Genomic DNA, 18,665 nt, shown 5'->3' on the forward strand with positions numbered 1-18,665 from the left:
CTTGGTTTTAACACTATCCTTAATTTCCTTTGTCAGCCACCTTCCCAGTTTTATTTTTACTCCAGACAGGGATGAACAATTGCTGAAGTTCATCCATGTGATCTTTAAATATTTGCCATTGCTTATCCACCGTCAACCCTTTAAGTATCCTTTGCCAGTCTATTCCAGCCAATTCACCCCTCATACCGTCGAAGTCACCTTTCCTTAAGTTCAGGACCCTAGTTTCCGAATTAACTGTCACTCTCCATCTTAATAAAGAATTCTACTATATTATGGTCACACTTCCCCAAGGGGCCTTGCAAAACAAGATTGCTAATTAGTCCCTTCTCCTTACACGTCACCCAGCCGAGGATGGCCAGCTCTCTAGTTGGTTCCTCGACATATTGGTCTAGAAAACCATCCCTAATACACTCCAGGAAATCCTCTTCCATCGCATTGCTACCAGTTTGGTTAGCCCAATCAATATGTAGATTAAAGTCGCCCATGATAACTGCTGTACCTTTATTGCACACATCCCTTATTTCTTGTTTGATGCTGTCCCTAACCTCACTACCACTGTTTGGTGGTCTGTACACAACTCCCATTAGCGTTTTCTGCCCTTTGGTATTCCGCAGCTCCACCCATACAGATTCCACATCATCCAGGCTAATGTCCCTCCTTACTATTGCATTAATTTCCTCTTTAACCAGCAACGCCACCCCGCCTCCTTTTCCTCTCTGCTTATCCTTCCTAAATGTTGAATATCCCTGGATGTTGAGTTCCCAGCCTTGGTCACCCTGGAGCCATGTCTCTGTGATGCCAATTACATCATATCCATTAACTGCTGTCAGCGCAGTTAATTCCTCCACCTTATTCTGAATACTCCTCGCATTGAGGCACAGAGCCTTCAGGCTTGTCTTTTTAACACACTTTGCTCCTTTAGAATTTTGTTGTAATGTGGCTCTTTGTTTTTTGCCATGGGTTTCTCTGCCCTCCACCTTTACTATTCTCTTTTCTATCTTTTGCTTCTGGCTCAATTTTGTTTCCCTCTGTCTCCCTGCATAGGTTCCCATCCCCCTGCCATGTTAGTTTAACTCCTCCCCAACAGCTCTAGCAAACACTCCCCCGAGGACATTGGTTCCGGGCCTGCCCAGGTGCAGACCGTCCAGTTTGTACTGGTCCCACCTCCCCCAGAGCCGGTTCCAATGTCCCAGGAATTTGAATCCCTCCCTTTTGCACCACTCCTCAAGCCATGTATTCAGCTGAGCTATCCTGCAATTCCTACTCTGACTCGCACGTGGCACTGGTAGCAATCCCAAGATTACTACTTTTGAGGTCCTACTTTTTAAGTTAGCTCCGAGCTCCCTAAATTCGTTTTGTAGGATCTCATCACTTTTTTTAACCTATACCGTTGGTACCTATATGCACCATGACAGCTGGCTGTTCACCCTCCTTTTTCAGAATGTCCTGCACCGCTGCGAGACATTCTTGACCCTTGCACCAGGGAGGCAACATACCATCCTGGAGTCTCGGTTGCGGCCGCAGAAACGCCTATCTATTCCCCTATCACTATAGCTCTCCCACTCTTTTTCCTGCCCTCCTGTGCAGCAGAGCCACCCATGGTGCCATGAACTTGGCTGCTGCTGCTTCCCCCCCTGATGAGTCATCCCCCTCAACAGTACCCAAAGCGGTGTATCTGTTTTGCAGGGGGATGACTGCAGGGGACCCCTGCACTACTCTTCCTGTTGGTCACCCATTTACTATCTGGCTGTGTACCCTTTACCTGCGGTAAGACCAACTCGCTAAACATGCTATTCACATCATTCTCAGCATCGTGGATGCTCCAGAGTGAATCCACCTGCAGCTCCAGTGCTGCGATGCGGACCGTCAGGAGCTGGAGGCGGATGCACTTCCCGCACACGCAGCCGACCAATGGGGTACGGTAGCGTAATGTTTATGTTACTGGACTAGTAATCCAAAGGCCTGGACTACTGGTCCAGAGACGCGAGTTCAAATCCTACCACGGCAGCTGGGGGAATTTAAATTTAATTAAATAAATTTAGAGTTAATAAAAAAAGCTAATATCAGTAATGGTGACCATGAAACTACTGAACTGTCGAGAAAACCCAACTAGTTCACTAGGGAAGGAAATCTGCCGTCCTTATCCAGTGTGGCCTATATGTGACTCCAGACCCACAGCAATGTGGTTGACTCTTAACTGCCCTCTGAAATGACCTAGCAAGCCACTCAGTTGTATTATGACAAAATCAGCACTGTGGGAGTACCTTCACCACAAGGACTATAACACTTCAAAAAGGGGGCTCACCACCACCTTCTCAAGGGCAATTAGGGATGGACAATAAATGTCAGTCTTGCCAGTGATGTCCAGATCCCATGAACGAATACATTAAAAAAAATATTCTCTAGACCGGCCTCCATCCTCAGCTCATCCAAAACTCTGCTGCCCACATCGTATTCCCACATCAAGCATTGCTTGCCCGTCATCCCTGTCCTGATTGACCCACATTATCTTTCGTTCTCTCAATGCCTCAAAAATAATATTTCTACCCATGTTTACAATCTCTTCATGACCTCACCCCTTCCTCTCTCTTAGCTTCCACATGCCTTGCAGCCCCCATCTCTCCATTCCTCCAATTCTGTCTTATGTATCTGTCCCTCCCTTCACACCACTACTTCACGATATGGAATTTCATCCTTAAACTCCTCTCTCTTTCCATCGGTCTCTCTGCCTTCTTAAGACCCTACTTACAAATCACCTCTTTGACCAAGCTTTTGGTAAGCCCTCTTAATAGCCCTACATTGCTTTGCTGTCCATTTTTTGATTACAACTCATTGAAGCATTTTAGGATGTTTTTCTGCATTAAAGGCACTATATAATTGCAAGTTGTTGTTATTATGACATAATTTCCTCTATCAGTGTAGTTCAAATACAAAAAAACTCAATAATCAGCTAATTTGGATCTGAATTCCACGATTTGAATCCAAAGTTTTCTAAAAATAATAGTGTTGTACAAGAGGAAACTAAAAGAGTTCTCACTATCTGTACAAAATACATTTCAATATAAAGTAATTTACCAATAAGTTATTTATTATAACTTATTTATTAAGTTATATATTCCTTTTAAGAGTTTACCTTTACTGGTTTTGTCTTTTCTCTTTCTCCTCGATGTTCACCTTTACTTTGATATACAGAATATGGCTGTTAAACAGAAACCCAAAATTAATTCAGCTTTAAATGATATCTTGCATGAAAAAATACACTTGTCTGTGTTGTACAAGCTGCATTCAACTGCAACAATCTAAAATTTATAAATAATACACGTGTTTCTTTCCAATCATGTGGTTCTTGGTACATTAAAACTAAATAGAAGTCCTGAACTCTTTCCACAGAGCAACCAATCTTCAGGCGCGAACGTACGACAATATAGTGGGTAGAAAGCGCACAATTATGAGCAAGTGCGCCTGCCACCATATTGGTAAAGGTCAAAATATCCACGAGCATTGTACAAAGCAGCAAACCTAAGGACTGGGAGAAATTTAGAATACAGCAGAGGAGGACAAAGGGTTTAATTAGGAGGAGGAAAATAGAATGAGAGTAAGCTTACAGGGAACATAAAAACTGACTGCAAAAGCTTCTACAGATACATGGAGAAAAAGATTAGTGAAGACAAATGTGGGTCCCTTACAGTCAAAATCAGCTGAATTTATAATGGAGAACAAAGAAATGGCAGACCAATTGAACAAATACTTTAGTTCTGTCTTCACTTAGACACAAATAACCTTCCGGAAATACTCGGGGACTGAGGATCTCGCGAGAAGGAGGAACTAAAGGAAATCCTCATTAGTCAGCAAATTGTGTTAGGGAAATTGATGGGATTGAAGGCCGATAAATCCCTGGAGCCTGATAGTCTGCATCCCAGAGTACTTAAGGAAGTAGCCCTAGAAATAGTGGATGCATTGGTGGTCATTTTCCAACATTCTATAGACTCTGGATCAGTTCCAATGGATTGGAGGGTAGCTAATGTAACACCACTTTTTAAAAAAGGAGGGAGAGAAAACAGGGAATTATAGACCGATTATCCTGACATCGGTGGTTGGGAAAATGTTGGAATCAATTATTAAAGATGTAATAGCAGCGCATTTGGAAAGCAGTGACAGGATCGGTCCAAGATTTATGAAAGGGAAATCATGCTTGACAAATCTTCTAGAATTTTTTTGAGGATGTAACTAGTAGAGTGGACAAGGGGGAGCGCCAGTGGATGTGATGTATTTCGACTTTCAAAAGGCTTTAGACAAGGTCCCACACAAGAGATTAGCGTGCAAAATTAAAGCACATGGTATTGGGGGTAATGTACTGATGTGGATAGAGAAGTGGTTGGCAGACAGGAAGCAAAGAGTAGGAATAAACAGGTCCTTTTCAGAATGGCAGGCAGTGACTAGTGGGGTACTGCAAGGTTCAGTGCTGGGACCCCAGCTATTTACAATATACATCAATGATTTAGATGAAGGAATTGAGTGTAATATCTCCAAGTTTGCAGATGACACTAAGCTGGGTGGCAGTGTGAGCTGTGAGGAGGATGCTAAGAGGCTGCAGGGTGACTTGGACAGGTTAGGTGAGTGCGCAAATACATGGCAGATGCGGAATAATGTAGATAAATGAGAGATTATCCACTTTGGTGGTAAAAACAGGAAGGCAGATTATCTGAATGGTGATTCAGTAAAAGGGGAGGTGCAATGAGATCTGGGTGTCATAGTACATCAGTCATTGAAAGTTGGCATGCAGGTACAGCAGGCAGTTAAGAAAGCAAATGGCACGTTGGCCTTCATAGCGAGAGGATTTGAGTATAGGAGCAGGGAGGTCTTGCTGCAGTTGTTGAGGCCAGTTCGTTCGATATATTCAAAAGGGAGTTAGATGTGGCCCTTACGGCTAAAGGGATCAAGGGGTATGGAGAGAAAGCAGGAATGGGGTACTGAAGTGCATGATCGGCCATGATCATATTGAATGGTGGTGCAAGCTCGATGGACCGAATGGCCTACTCCTGCACCTATTTTCTATGTTTCTATGCCTGAATCTGGATTTAGGCTCGTTGCATGAGCAAATAAAGGGCTGAATGCCTATCCGAGGCCCCCATTGGAAGATTAGTTTGCCAGCTTCAGCCTCACTGTTCCCTATTTCTGCACCCTCCTCCAGTCCGAAAACTCTCCGACCCCAAACTCTCCCATTTCTCGGACTCTGGCCTGTTGTGCTTCCCCTCCACTAGTGGCTATGCTTTCAGTCATCGAGGGCCCATGCTCTGATATTCCCATCCTAAGCTCCCTCTGCTTCTCTACATCCCTCTCCTCCTTCAAGGCCCTCCTTAAAACTCATATGTAAGCTTTTGGTCATCCTTCCTTGTATCTTTTGTCTCGCTGTTTTTCTATACCAATGGTGCGATATAAATTCAAGTTGAAGATGAAGATCAACCATGATCTTATTGAATGGTGAAGCAGGCTCAAGTAGCTGGATGGCCCACTCCTGCTCTTATTTTGTACGTTCTTATATTGTCGTTATTTCTACCATGTACAAAATGATCCAACAACCAAATACATTTTGCCTTCCCCTCCCAGCCTTTCAGCGGGAATAATTGCTCTGCAATACCTTTGTCCCTTCTTCCTACACCCTGACTTCCAGCTGTCCTGCCCCTGTGCAACTGCAACACTGATCTATTAACCTCCTCTCATAACGAGCTAGGACCCGAAAACTCTTTCCATATCAGACAACAAATCGTCGAATACTTCCTCTAATCTGATGTGTGGTATTCACTGTTCAGGGTGTGGTCTCCTCTACATTGGGGAAACCAAAGGTAAATTAGGTGACCACTATACTGAAAATTGCCATTCTGTCCAGATTGTGACCTTGGCCTGTCTGTGGCTCACCACTTGTAACTCCCCCTCACATTCTGACCTCTCTGTCTTTGGTATACAGTTCCAAAGAGGCTCAATGCAAGCTTGAAGAACACTACCTCAATCTTTCTGCTAGGAACACTGCAGCCCTACGACATTAACACTGACTTTAGTAACTTCAGACCTTAGCTACACCTTCCATTTTCTTGACAGCTGCGAGTGCTTGTCTGCCAGTATCCAGGAGGTTGGGCAGGCTGGCACATATCTAAACCCAGTGTGTGGACCTGTGCTTTTTCTCTTCCTACAATCGCCAGATCCATGCATTTCTGTTTAAATTTCATATCTGCTGCAGCTATTTTCTCTCTATTTCTCATGCTTTTCTTGTACATGAACTTCTATTGTGTCATTTCACCCCCTTCCTCCACTACTTACACATACTTTTGTCATTTCTGTATGTTTGCATTATCTCATTGATGGTCTATTATATCACCTGATTTCTATTCAGCAATTTACAGCCTACATAACACATTAATTCTGTTGGAGAGCATTTCCATAGAACAAAGGCACCTGTGGCACAATGTTAGAATTAAATGTGTGTGTAATGTTACAATTAAATGTGTGTGTAAAATGGTGGCAGGATATGTATCAAGATGGCTGCCAGTGATTCAGCAAAACACTATGGGAGTTTAGCTAGCAGAAGGACCACATTCCTAGTTACTGATAATTGCCATTTCTCACACAGAAACACACAGAAAAGACAAGCTCAGCAGATGTCTCTAATCAACAGGCTTCCAGGCCCCAGACAAGATGTCCCGGTAGAATGATAGAACAATAGTACTCCTGTAACAGGATTAAGATAAGAAAACTACCAAAGGACAGCACCCAAGGACAGTAAGATAAGGGGGGGGGGGCGAGCCTGGACAATGTCACAAGACCATGAGTAACCATTAGCAACACATGAGATGATCACGCAGCCACCTAATGTTTAGAGACCAATTCTATTGGTTTAATTGAATCTATAATCAATATGATTGGATAGTGTCCAGCCGAAATGGGCTGATGTAACTGTAGTAAACTGTTGTAAAACATAAAAATCCATGAAATCCTTTGTTCAGTGGAGAGAGGTGCCTGGATGAACCAGTGGCTTCATCTCCCCGCCGGCGTAATAAACCGTTTTGGTGTATAGAACCGACCCAGAGTGACGAGTGATTCTTGGGGGGAACATTCGCGCTAACAATTCCTTCTGTGACTAGTGTATCTGTTGGATATCATCTTTCTTTTTTCCAACCTTATTCAAATACCTGTATCTCTCTCAGCCATCAGCCTGATGAAGGGTATACACCCAAAACATCCTAACTTGTCTTTTTTTCTTTACAGATGCTACTGTATATTCCAGCATATTGTAGGCTAAGGAATTATATGTAAAACTATGATAGGAAAATTAATCTTAGATTTTGAAGGAATACATAGAACAGTTTATATATTTAACTCTTAAAGAATGTGGAGCACGCTGTGAAGAGCCCATAAAATGAAACCTGTAGAAACAAACACATTTCGAGAGGCAGAGATAACACATTCAAAGAAGTCAAGAGGGGAACCAAATGTGTTAACAAATAATGAAGGGATCAGTTCACACAGCAGGTAGTCTGATAAGGTTAACAAATGTTTCTGTGCTGAGATTGAACTAAATTCCAATCTTTCATGTTAACAAATGTGTTAACAAATAATTCTGTGCTGTGACAACATGAAAGACGGGAACTTCGTTCTAACAAATGTTTGTGCTTTGTGAATTGAATGTTTTCTCCATTATTTCTCTTTGGCTTACATCTGTGTTATTTGTGGCAGTTAAATTGTCATTTCAAAAGATTCTAGAGACATCTGTGTTATAGCGTTCTCGATCACTGTCACTTCAAAAGATTCATTATAGTCCGGCCCTCTAAAATCTGTATAAAGGCCAATGAGACTTTTTGATTTTTGAAGAGTTCTGTCTTGGGCAACTAGGATTTGCCAGAACAAATTGCTTCAAACCTATCCGAGTCTGTCTACATTGATAGCGTCGATCCATTATTTCAGTGGATCCACTCGGGAGAAAGGGAGATTTCTTAACATTTGGCATAGTCGGCAGGATCTACGGCACCCAAATGTGGCCAGCAAAACGAACCAAAAGGGGTGAGTATTTTTAAGTTATCACCCAATAGTTAGGGTTCAACCCAATGCTGGTCACCCGGTAAGTCCGAGGTATCCGAACAAATTTGAGACAGACTCAGGAGAAGGTGCGATCGGGATCAGAAAAGTACTTGTAAAGCTGCTATCTATAGGGTGAACTGGAGAGTCAGATCTATTAAAGTTGCACAGAACCACCCAGAAGCAGTGGTAAGGAAAAACCCGCTAGGCTTACAATTTAAAGGGGATGGCCGAAACAACCATGGATTGGGGACCCCAGGGGTCAATTACTAAGTTCTTAGCGAAAAAACTGAGAGAGAAAATGACCAAAAAGGGCTGGAGACTGACCGACATACCAGAACAACAAAGGGAGTGGTGGGCTGGCCAGGCCAGACCCAGAGTAAAGAAAAGGGATATAGGATAGTGCTCGCCTGTTACATTGGACAGAAAAGGGTTGTCTCAAAATGCGTTGCCAAGGTGGCAGCTGTGAAGGCAGCAGATGCCAAGGTGGCGAGACAAGGACCAATTTGGGAGTGGAAGGAAGAACCCGCTAAACCGAGTATCTCCAGATGGGGACGATGAAAACATAGACTGGGAACAGCTCAAGAGCGAGAAGGACGAATATGAACGATAGGGGGAGGGGAGGGATCCATCACCCTACCAACAAGAGGGACCTACAACACCCCCCGCTCCCCCCAGAGGATAAACAATAGTAGCCCCATGACAGGTGACCCATAGTCAGGTCGGACAAGGGGCCTTGACAACAACAATGACCCAAGTCCCTTTTACCCCAGCTGAGAAACAAATGAGGAGTGAGTTACCCATCCCTAAATTGAACCATGCCAATTCTGAATTTTGGGACAAATTGGAAAAAATGATAGATGCACATGATTTAACATTAGATGTGCATGGCTTAGTAAGAGCCAAACTTACGTGACAAACGTGGGAGCTGACCCTCCAGAATATTCAGGGGAAGCGATGGCTGAATGCTCAGGGCAAAACAAAAGAACAGAGATATGAAAACTTTAAGGCCATCATTAAGAGAACATTGGGGAATCCGAAATGTAATTGGGCTTTAGTGGTAGGAATTAAGCAAAAGGAAGGAGAAACTCCTAATGAATATGCAGAGAGAAAATGGGTAGCCTATAAGAAGTACTCGGGAATACAGAGCTCAGATAAGGACGATGCCATGTTTTTAAAGGAGGTTGAAAGAAAGTTTAAGTCCAGAACATGTGCAGGTATTTAAAATGGGGGTCCCAGTGGGAAACGACTTTCAAGAGGTGATGGACTGGGCAGAGGAGGTGGAAGGGAATAGATAATTACCCAACCTAAAGAAGTCGCAGCGAGTGGCTGCAGTACAAGGGGAGACCACCCCGCCCACTTATTTAAATGTGACAAGGAGGTACAAGGAATTGCAAGAATCCAGGAATATTGGCTAGAGGCAGGTGTTCGAACTGCCGGAGGCAAAGACACCAGAAGAAGGATTGTTGGGCAAAAGGGGGGGGGTGGGAGAAATAGGGACAAGGACCCCAACAAGTGCAAGAGACCTTGACCCAAGAGGAAGTTATGAAACTAATACGGGATAACCCGGGGGGGGGGGGGGGGGGGGGGGAGCGGGTGTTGCTGTAGCACAACCAGCGCTTAGTACAGGTGGGGTGACCCGGGAAGAGTTGATGAAGTTACTGAAGGTAGCATCAGGTAAATAGGATGTACCGGAACTCCACCGGTGAGGAAGTGTTAGGGGGCCGGCAGTGCAATATGCTAATAGATATGGGAGCCTCTATATCAACTCACCAATTTACCTCTCCCTGTAACTAAACGCAGTATAACTATTTCTGGGGTGGAAGGAAAGGGCCTCCGGGCATACAAGAGTGAAACAGTCCTGTTAGAAGTCAGGGGTCTTATGATATCTACTCACCTATTGGCATGCGAGAATCCCGAGGGGACAATCCTGGGAATGGATTTGCTGAGCCAGTTGGGGGCTTTAATAAACTCCTGGGGGAATATAATCACTTGGCCGAAAATACGAGAGATAGAGTTTATTACCCCTCTGGAGATAGAGCACAATGGGTGGGAGCCACAAGACGCATAGAGCCCAAATGGAAGGAGAGCGGAGTGTGGGGGATGATATGCCAACAGTATCCCGATGTATGGGCCACTCAAACAGAACTGCGGATTAGTAAAAACAGATGTCATAAAAATCCCAGGACCCCTCCGCACAAGCAATACCCTATAAAAGTCGAGGCTAGGAAAGCAGTGAAAAAGATAGTGGGGGAACTGGAGGCACAGGGAATAGTTAAGAGGACAATATCAGGCACCAATTCACCAGTCGGGCCGATAAGGAAGCCGGACGCATCTTATCGCCTGACAATAGATCATACAGCCCTGAATAAAGTAACACCCAAGGAGTACCCGATAGTGACCAGCCCAGCCACCATATTTAATTATCTAAAAGCTGACTACGAAGTATTTACGATCTTAGATATAGCTGAAGGATTCTGGTCCATCCCGTTGGATGCTGAATCACAGGAAAAATTTGCTTTTAGTATAGAAGGGAAGCAGTATACTTTGACCAGAGTACCTCAAGGATTTCATAATAGTCTGGCCATATTTCATCAGCATGTGGCCAAGGCTCTTGAGGATGTATGGTTGGAAGAATATGATCGTACTGTAATACAGTATGTGGATGATTTGTTAATCGCTTCTTCCACGGAAAAGGGACATGTAGGAGTCCTAATGACAGTTCTGGAGGCTCTCCAGAAAGCTGGATTTAAAGCTAATCCTGCCAAAGCACAGCTAGGGCGGGACCAAGTAACCTATTTAGGATACGATATCAGCATGGGGAAACGAGCCATGCCAGCAGATCGGAAGGAGGCAATCCAGAACATGCCCAGACCCACCACCATAAGGGGGGTACGGAAGGCGTTAGGATTATTCAATTATAGTCGCAACTTTATTGAGGAGTATTCACAGATGGCTGCTCCCCTATATGACCTTACAAAGGGAGGGAAATCTGCGGAAGAGTGAACTGGACTAATGACCAGGAGGAAGCATTTGGCTCCCTGAAACAAGCCCTGATGAAGGCCCTAGCATTGGGAATGCCCGATATGAGCAGACCTTTCCACATTTATTGTCACGACCATGGGGGACACCATAGCTCGGTAGTAGCTCAGGAACACGGGGGGGGTGGATGAGACCGGTAGCTTATTATTCCACACGTAGAATCCCAGTGGTGGCAGGAATGCCCCGATGCGTAGCGACAATCGATTGTGTCACTTGGGCGGTAAAAAGTAGCGAGCCCATCACTATGAATGGACGTATTATACTGCACACACTAGTAGAATTACTGAATACAGGACGGCTGAGGACAATATCAGATAGTCGCCGAGCAGCCTGGGAAGCGGTACTCCTCCCCCGGGATAAGTCAATACAGATAGTGCAAGATGTAAATAATAATCCAGCTGCCATGATGGAAAATGAAGGGACGGAACATCAGTGCAAGGATGAGGAGAATCAAGAGGATGTAGATAGAGTAGGAGAAGTCCCCTTAGAAAATGTAGACCTGGATCTCGGAGATACATTAAAGGGGAACCTCGGACTGGATGGGCAGTAGTAGATAACGAAGGAAGGGTTTGCGCTGAAGGGCAGTTGCCAGGAAAATGCTCGGCACAGGTGGCCGAGCTGAATGCTCTAATGGAAGCCCTAAAAATAGCAAGGAAAGAGAGAGTAAATATTTATATGGACAGTTGCTATGCCTTTGGCATAGTACACAATTATATGGCTGCCTGTAACAGGAGAGGATATATTACATCCTCTGGAGGACACATACAGCATGATGAATTAGTTAGGGGATTGGTAAAGGCCGCAGGGCTTCCCACAGAGGTCGCAGTAATAAAAAGCGCAACGCAAGGTAGAATCCCCGGAACAGTTAGGGAATCCAAGAGACGATGAAGCTGCCAAACTGGCAGCTGAATCGGAGGGGTTAGAAGAAACAGTTCCCATATAGCCAGTTGTGCTATTGGGCCGGAGGAAGTAGAATTACACAAAGAAACACCCAGAGTAGTAAGTACAGGAATGGGAAAATAAGGGTGCAACACAGGGAACAGACAACTCTGGCGGTGGGGAGACCGGGTGGCTGCGCCAAAATGCATACAAAACAGCCTGCGAGAAATATATCACAGCCGAGCAGATACTCGTCGATCCAACATGAGAGAGAATATGGGAAGATGCTGGTGCTGGCCAGGAATGGGGAAAGATGTAACCAAACATAGAAACATAGAAAATAGGTGGAGTAGGCCATTCGGCCCTTCTAGCCTGCACCGCCATTCAATCAGTTCATGGCTGAACATGCAACTTCAGTACCCCATTCCTGCTTTCTCGCCATACCCCTTGATCCCCCTAGTAGTAAGGACTTCATCTAACTCCTTTTTGAATATATTTAGTGATTTGGCCTCAACAACTTTCTGTGGTAGAGAATTCCACAGGTTCACCACTCTCTGGGTGAAGAAGTTCCTCCTCATCTCGGTCCTAAATGGCTTACCCCTTATCCTTAGACTGTGTCCCCTGGTTCTGGACTTCCCCAACATTGGGAACATTCTTCCTGCATCTAACCTGTCTGAACCCATCAGAATTTTAAACGTTTCTATGAGGTCCCCTCTCATTCTTCTGAACTCCAGTGAATACAAGCCCAGTTGATCCAGTCTTTCTTGATAGGTCAGTCGCGCCATCCTGGGAATCAGTCTGGTGAACCTTCGCTGCACTCCCTCAATAGCAAGAATGTCCTTCCTCAAGTTAGGAGACCAAAACTGTACACAATACTCCAGGTGTGGCCTCACCAAGGCCCTGTACAACTGTAGCAACACCTCCCTGCCCCTGTATTCAAATCCCCTCGCTATGAAGGCCAAAATGCCATTTGCTTTCTTAACCGCCTGCTGTACCTGCATGCCAACCTTCAATGACTGATGTACCATGACACCCAGGTCTCGTTGCACCTCCCCTTTTCCTAATCTGTCACCATTCAGATAATAGTCTGTCTCTCTGTTTTTACCACCAAAGTGGATAACCTCACATTTATCCACATTATACTTCATCTGCCATGTATTTTCCCACTCGCCTAACCTATCCAAGTCACTCTGCAGCCTCATAGCATCCTCCTCGCAGTTCACACTGCCACCCAACTTAGTGTCATCCGCAAATTTGGAGATACTACATTTAATCCCCTCGTCTAAATCATTAATGTACAGTGTAAACAGCTGGGGACCCAGCACAGAACCTTGCGGTACCCCACTAGTCACTGCCTGCCATTCTGAAAAGTCCCCATTTACTCCTACTCTTTGCTTCCTGTCTGACAACCAGTTCTCAATCCATGTCAGCACACTTCCCCCAATCGCATGTGCTTTAACTTTGCACATTAATCTCTTGTGTGGGACCTTGTCGAAAGCCTTCTGAAAGTCCAAATATACCACATCAACTGGTTCTCCCTTGTCCACTCTACTGGAAACATCCTCAAAAAATTCCAGAAGATTGCCAGAGATGTGTTATATGCACCCAGCATAATGCCGGAAAGCCCATAAAGGTACGGATGGGACACCAGTTAAGACCCACAGGATCGTGGGAAAACAGATAGATTTTACTGAACCCCTCCCGAACTCTGGGGAAAAACATACTGTCTAATGGTGATTGATCAATTTACACGATGGGTGGAAGCGTTTGCCACAAGGGATTGCACCGCTACCACCGTAGCAACAATATTTGCAGAAGAAATAATCCCTCGCTGGGGTGTTCCCCTCCAGTTAGATTCGGATCAGGGGACACACTTCACCGGGAAGGTAATCTAACATACATGCGCCTTGCTAGGGATTAAGCAACGATTCCACATCCCATACCACCCACAAAGCTCAGTGGAAAGAATGAACTGAACTCTTAAATTGTCCTCAGCTAAAGCTATAGAGGAGACCGGGAAGGAATGGGCAGATTTGCTCCCCGGTATTCTAATGAGACTTAGGTCCACCCCAAATAGAACGACAGGACTGACTCCCTTCGAATTGATGACGGGGACTGACTCCTTTCGATTTGATGACAGGTAGAGCTATGAGATTACTGGAAGGAATAATGACAGCAGGGGAGGATGTAGGACGATCAAGGGAGAGAGTCAAGAGGTTTATTAAACAATTATGCGAGCAATTGCATACCTCAAAGCAAGAAGCGCGGGATCAACAAATAATTAAGGATATTAAATAGAATGCAAATAAGCAACAGGGGAACAACCCTGGGGTGGGGGAGGTGGTGATGGTTAAGAAAACCCCTGAAAAACCAGGATTTGCACCAAAGTGGCAAGGCCCATGAGGTGCTTATGACCAGTGACACCTGCGCATGTATAAACATGAGAGGAAAGGGAAGATGGAAGCATTGGACACAGCTAAAACTGTACAAATAATTAACCGGTGACGACCGGATTATCTTTCCTTACAGATGAGTGGCGATCCTATCATCATTCCATATGACGAAACTGAGGAGTATTATATAAGACACCAGGACTGGGAAAATGAACTCATTGACGGAACTATATGGTCAATAGTGGGGACCATAACTGCAGCTGTAATAATTGTGCTGTTTTGGAGATCTGGATAGAAAGACGACAGTGGAGAGGCATCAATTACCGGCAGGAATTAGAGCTGGTGCAAGTATAAAATGCAGTTAAATAATAACATTGGTGATCGGGATCCACCAGGGGAGCATGGGTACCAGTTTGGAGGTATACCATACCCCCGAAGTTGGGAGCTCTATCAATGATACTATCATATCCGTGCCAGCTGATACGGGACTTCGGCTGACATGTGAAGGCCCAATAACTCTATATTTAAGGATAGATCAGTCCCATGGCCTCTTTCTCCACCCCAATGGGGAATCCATTGTGTTGAGGTGGAACAAGAATGGCAGCCAAATGACCTACAGCATGATGGGTAGTAGTCACTCGCAGACAGTAGAGACTCGTCAGGTCCGGGTGAAATGCGAACCTAAGACCACACCAATGAGACGGCGTGAAAGGAATGTAGCCTCGGGCTCCTCGTCCTGTGTTAACCCACAAGGGAAGTACACATTAAAGCTGGCACAAGGGCCGAAGGAGCCATGAGAAACTATATATGATAATACGCCCGTTAACACATATAATAGCCAAACAAAATGACGAGACGACCGTAAGAAGCTGTACCATGAGACAGAGGGGTGTTGGGATAGAATGGTGGAGAAATAGCAAGAAAACAGAATGTGTAACATGTTCTGGGACAACTGCTCCAGTTATAATGGCATATGATACCAAACAGCAGCAAGGAACAAGCCGGGGGAGTGTGACCCGGGAACACCAATGCGAGACACATCTGATTGCCCCAACAATGCAGATCCCCCGACTAAGACAACGACCAAGTTTAAAATAACTGGAATAATACTGTCAAGAACGTCACAAGGGTGCATATTAAAGGGGAAACAGGGAATTGTCCTGTGCATAAAGTAGGAACAGTGCCCACAACCACTAGGTATAACGGTGGTATCAAGGGACGAGCCTACCACCCCATCCCCAACAACGTCACAGGCAGCTGAACGAGATACACCGACAGTACCCAATACGTGAGTTCAGTGCCCAGAACACACACTGGGCCACAAAATGGATTAGTGTCAGTAAAATATGGAGATATTATATGATAATGTGCACGAGTTAGTACCCATTGTGTTAAATTTGACTAAACTGGAACTCCCTGAATGGTGTTCTAAAGGAACGCAGCAGTTGTACCAAAGATACAGACCATTAATAAGTTAATCAAGGAAGAGTATGTAGCCTCTGACCAGGCAGCTAAGAATGATGTCTGCAGTACAATCGGGACCTGTGTAGTAGAACAGACAAGGAAAAATTTGGTACAGATCCACCGAAGGGAGGTTCCCCTGTGGCTCAACAATGACCAACTGGTCAATTTGGCCATGCATTCGAAGGAAATACAGGATGCCAACTCAAGGGAATGATACATGTATATCCCACACAAGGGGAATGTAATAATGATACAGGGGGACCAATAGGATTGATACTGGCCATTCCAGTAATTATGGAAGGAGATAGCCCAAAGGAAGAGCATGATGTACAAAACATAGGGATTATTAGAGAAGGTGTGTATGTAGCTTATTACGAGATGTTACCATATGCTGTAACGTACGGAGACAGCTTGATAGGAACAAAATTGGAAGGATGTGTTACTCATCAGGGCACCACGATATGCCCTCATAAAATTAGTTATGATCCTGAGGCGGCTTGCAGATTTATTACTAGTACGCAGGTAAATTGTACCACGGAAACCATGGGCGCGCAATGGGGAAAGACACATGTGGCGTATGTAAGGAAAGGAGAATACTGTGTAACGACTAATCAGAAATCCTTTAAGTACAATCAGCAGGAATGCCAGATCCCCAATACTACATTCTGCTTTGTTCCGGAAATACCTGTGAGAATCGGAAAGGAAGAATTGGTAGACATACATCAATGAGAGTAAACATCGATACAGGTGTCAGGAAACAAAAGGAGGAACTCGACAAATATGTGAACATGTTTGGGTATGAGGTGCCCCCGTTACCAGAACATCTCGTCAAACTGCGAGAAACAGTTGCCAAGAGTCAGAGGGTCTACTATACTCGGGCAGAATAATCAGGACATTCAAAAGGATATCAAGAACATTAAGGTCACCACATGGTGGGATGACCTGTGGAACTGGGGACTGAACATTCAAATCCATCCTTGGATAATATCCCATGTACTTATCGTGATTCAATTACTGATTATGTTATATTTGTTGCGTTTGCAAGAAAACGGAAGGCCCGACTATTAGTAAAGGCAATTAAGGCTACATAGAAACATAGAAAATAGGTGCAGGAGTAGGCCATTTGGCCCTTCGAGCCTGCACCACCACTCAAGATCATGGCTGATCATTCCCTCAGTACCCCTTTTCCTGCTTTCTCTCCATACCCCTTGATCCCTTTAGCCACAAGGGCCATATCTAACTCCCTCTTGAATATATCCAATGAACTAGCATCAATAACTCTCTGCGATAACAACCGGTTAACAACTCTGAGTGAAGAAGTTTCTCCTCATTTCAGTCCTAAATGGCCTACCCCTTATCCCAAGACTGTGTCCCCTGGTTCTGGACTTCCCCATCATCGGGAACATTCTTCCCGTATCTAACCTGTCCAGTCCCGTCAGAATCTTATATGTTTCTATGAGATCCCCACTCATCCTTCTAAACTCCAGTGTATAAAGGCCCAGGTGATCCAGTCGCTCCTCATATGTCAGTCCAGCCATTCACTGCACTCTCTCAATAGCAAGAACGTCCTTCCTCGGATTAGGAGACCAAAACTAAACATAATATTCCAGGTGAGGTCTCACCAAGGCCCTGTACAACTGCAGTAAGACCTCCCTGCTCCTGTACTCAAATCCCCTAGCTATGAAGGCCAACATACCATTTGCTTTCACCGCCTGCTGTACCTGCATGCCAACTTTCAATGAGTGATGAACCATGACACCCAGGTCTTGTTGCATCTCCCCCTTTCCTAATCTGCTGCCATTCAGATAATATTCTGCCTTCATGTTTTTGCGCCCAAAGAGGATAACCTCACATTTATCTACATTATACTGCATTTGCCATGCATTGGCCCACTCACCTAACCTGTCCAAGTCATCCTGCAGCCTTTTAGCATCCTTCTTACAGCTCACACCGCCACCCAGTTTAGTGTCATCTGCAAACTTGGAGATATTACACTCAATTCCTTCATCTAAATCATATTGTAAAGAGCTGGGGTCCCAGCACTGAGCCTTGCAACACTCCACTAGTCACTGCCTGCCATTCTGAAAAGGACTTGTTTATCCCAACTCTCTGCTTCCTGTGTGCCAACCAGTTCTCTATCCACGTCAGTACATTACCCCCAATACCATGTGCTTGATTTTGCACACCAATCTCTTGTGTAGGACCTTGTCAAAAGCCTTTTAAAAGTCCAAATACACAACATCCACTGGTTCTCCCTTGTCCACTCTACCAGTTACATCCTCAAAACATTCCAGAAGATTTGTCAAGCATGATTTCCCTTTCATAAATCCATGCTAACTTGGACTGATCCTGTCACTGCTTTCTAAATGCAGTGCTATTTCACCTTTAATAAGTGTTTCCAACATTTTCCCCACTACTGATGTCAGACTAACCGGTCTATAATTACCCGTTTTCTCTCTCCCTCCTTTTTTAAACAGTGGTGTTACATTAGCTACCCTCCAGTCCATAGGAACTGATCCAGAGTCGATAGACTATTGGAAAATGATCACCAATGCATTCACTATTTCTATGGACACTTCCTTAAGTACTCTGGGATGCAGACTATCATGCCCCGGGGAGTTATCAGCCTTTAATCCCATCAATTTCCCTAACACAATTTCCTGCTTTATAAGGATATCCTTCAGTTCCTCCTTCTCACTTGACCCTCGGTCCCCTAGTATTTCCGGAAGGTTATTTGTGTCTTCCTTCGTGAAAACAGAACCAAAGTATTTGTTTAACTGGTCTGCCATTTCTTTGTTCCCCATTATAATTTCACCTGAA

At 44.6% G+C, this 18,665-nt stretch overlaps 1 protein-coding gene across 1 annotated transcript in view; it reads right to left on the reverse strand.

Annotated features, from left to right (window-relative positions):
- The window catches only part of patj (PATJ crumbs cell polarity complex component), a 446,032-nt gene that overhangs the window by 296,009 nt on the left and 131,358 nt on the right, over positions 1 to 18,665 (reverse strand). The window contains exon 24 of the mRNA XM_070888230.1: positions 3,134 to 3,199. Within this exon, the coding sequence (XP_070744331.1) occupies positions 3,134 to 3,199 (66 nt within the window). The remainder of the gene's footprint in view (positions 1 to 3,133; positions 3,200 to 18,665) is intronic.

This window comes from Pristiophorus japonicus, chromosome 8, assembly GCF_044704955.1.
Source record: "Pristiophorus japonicus isolate sPriJap1 chromosome 8, sPriJap1.hap1, whole genome shotgun sequence".
NCBI lineage: Eukaryota > Metazoa > Chordata > Chondrichthyes > Pristiophoridae > Pristiophorus > Pristiophorus japonicus.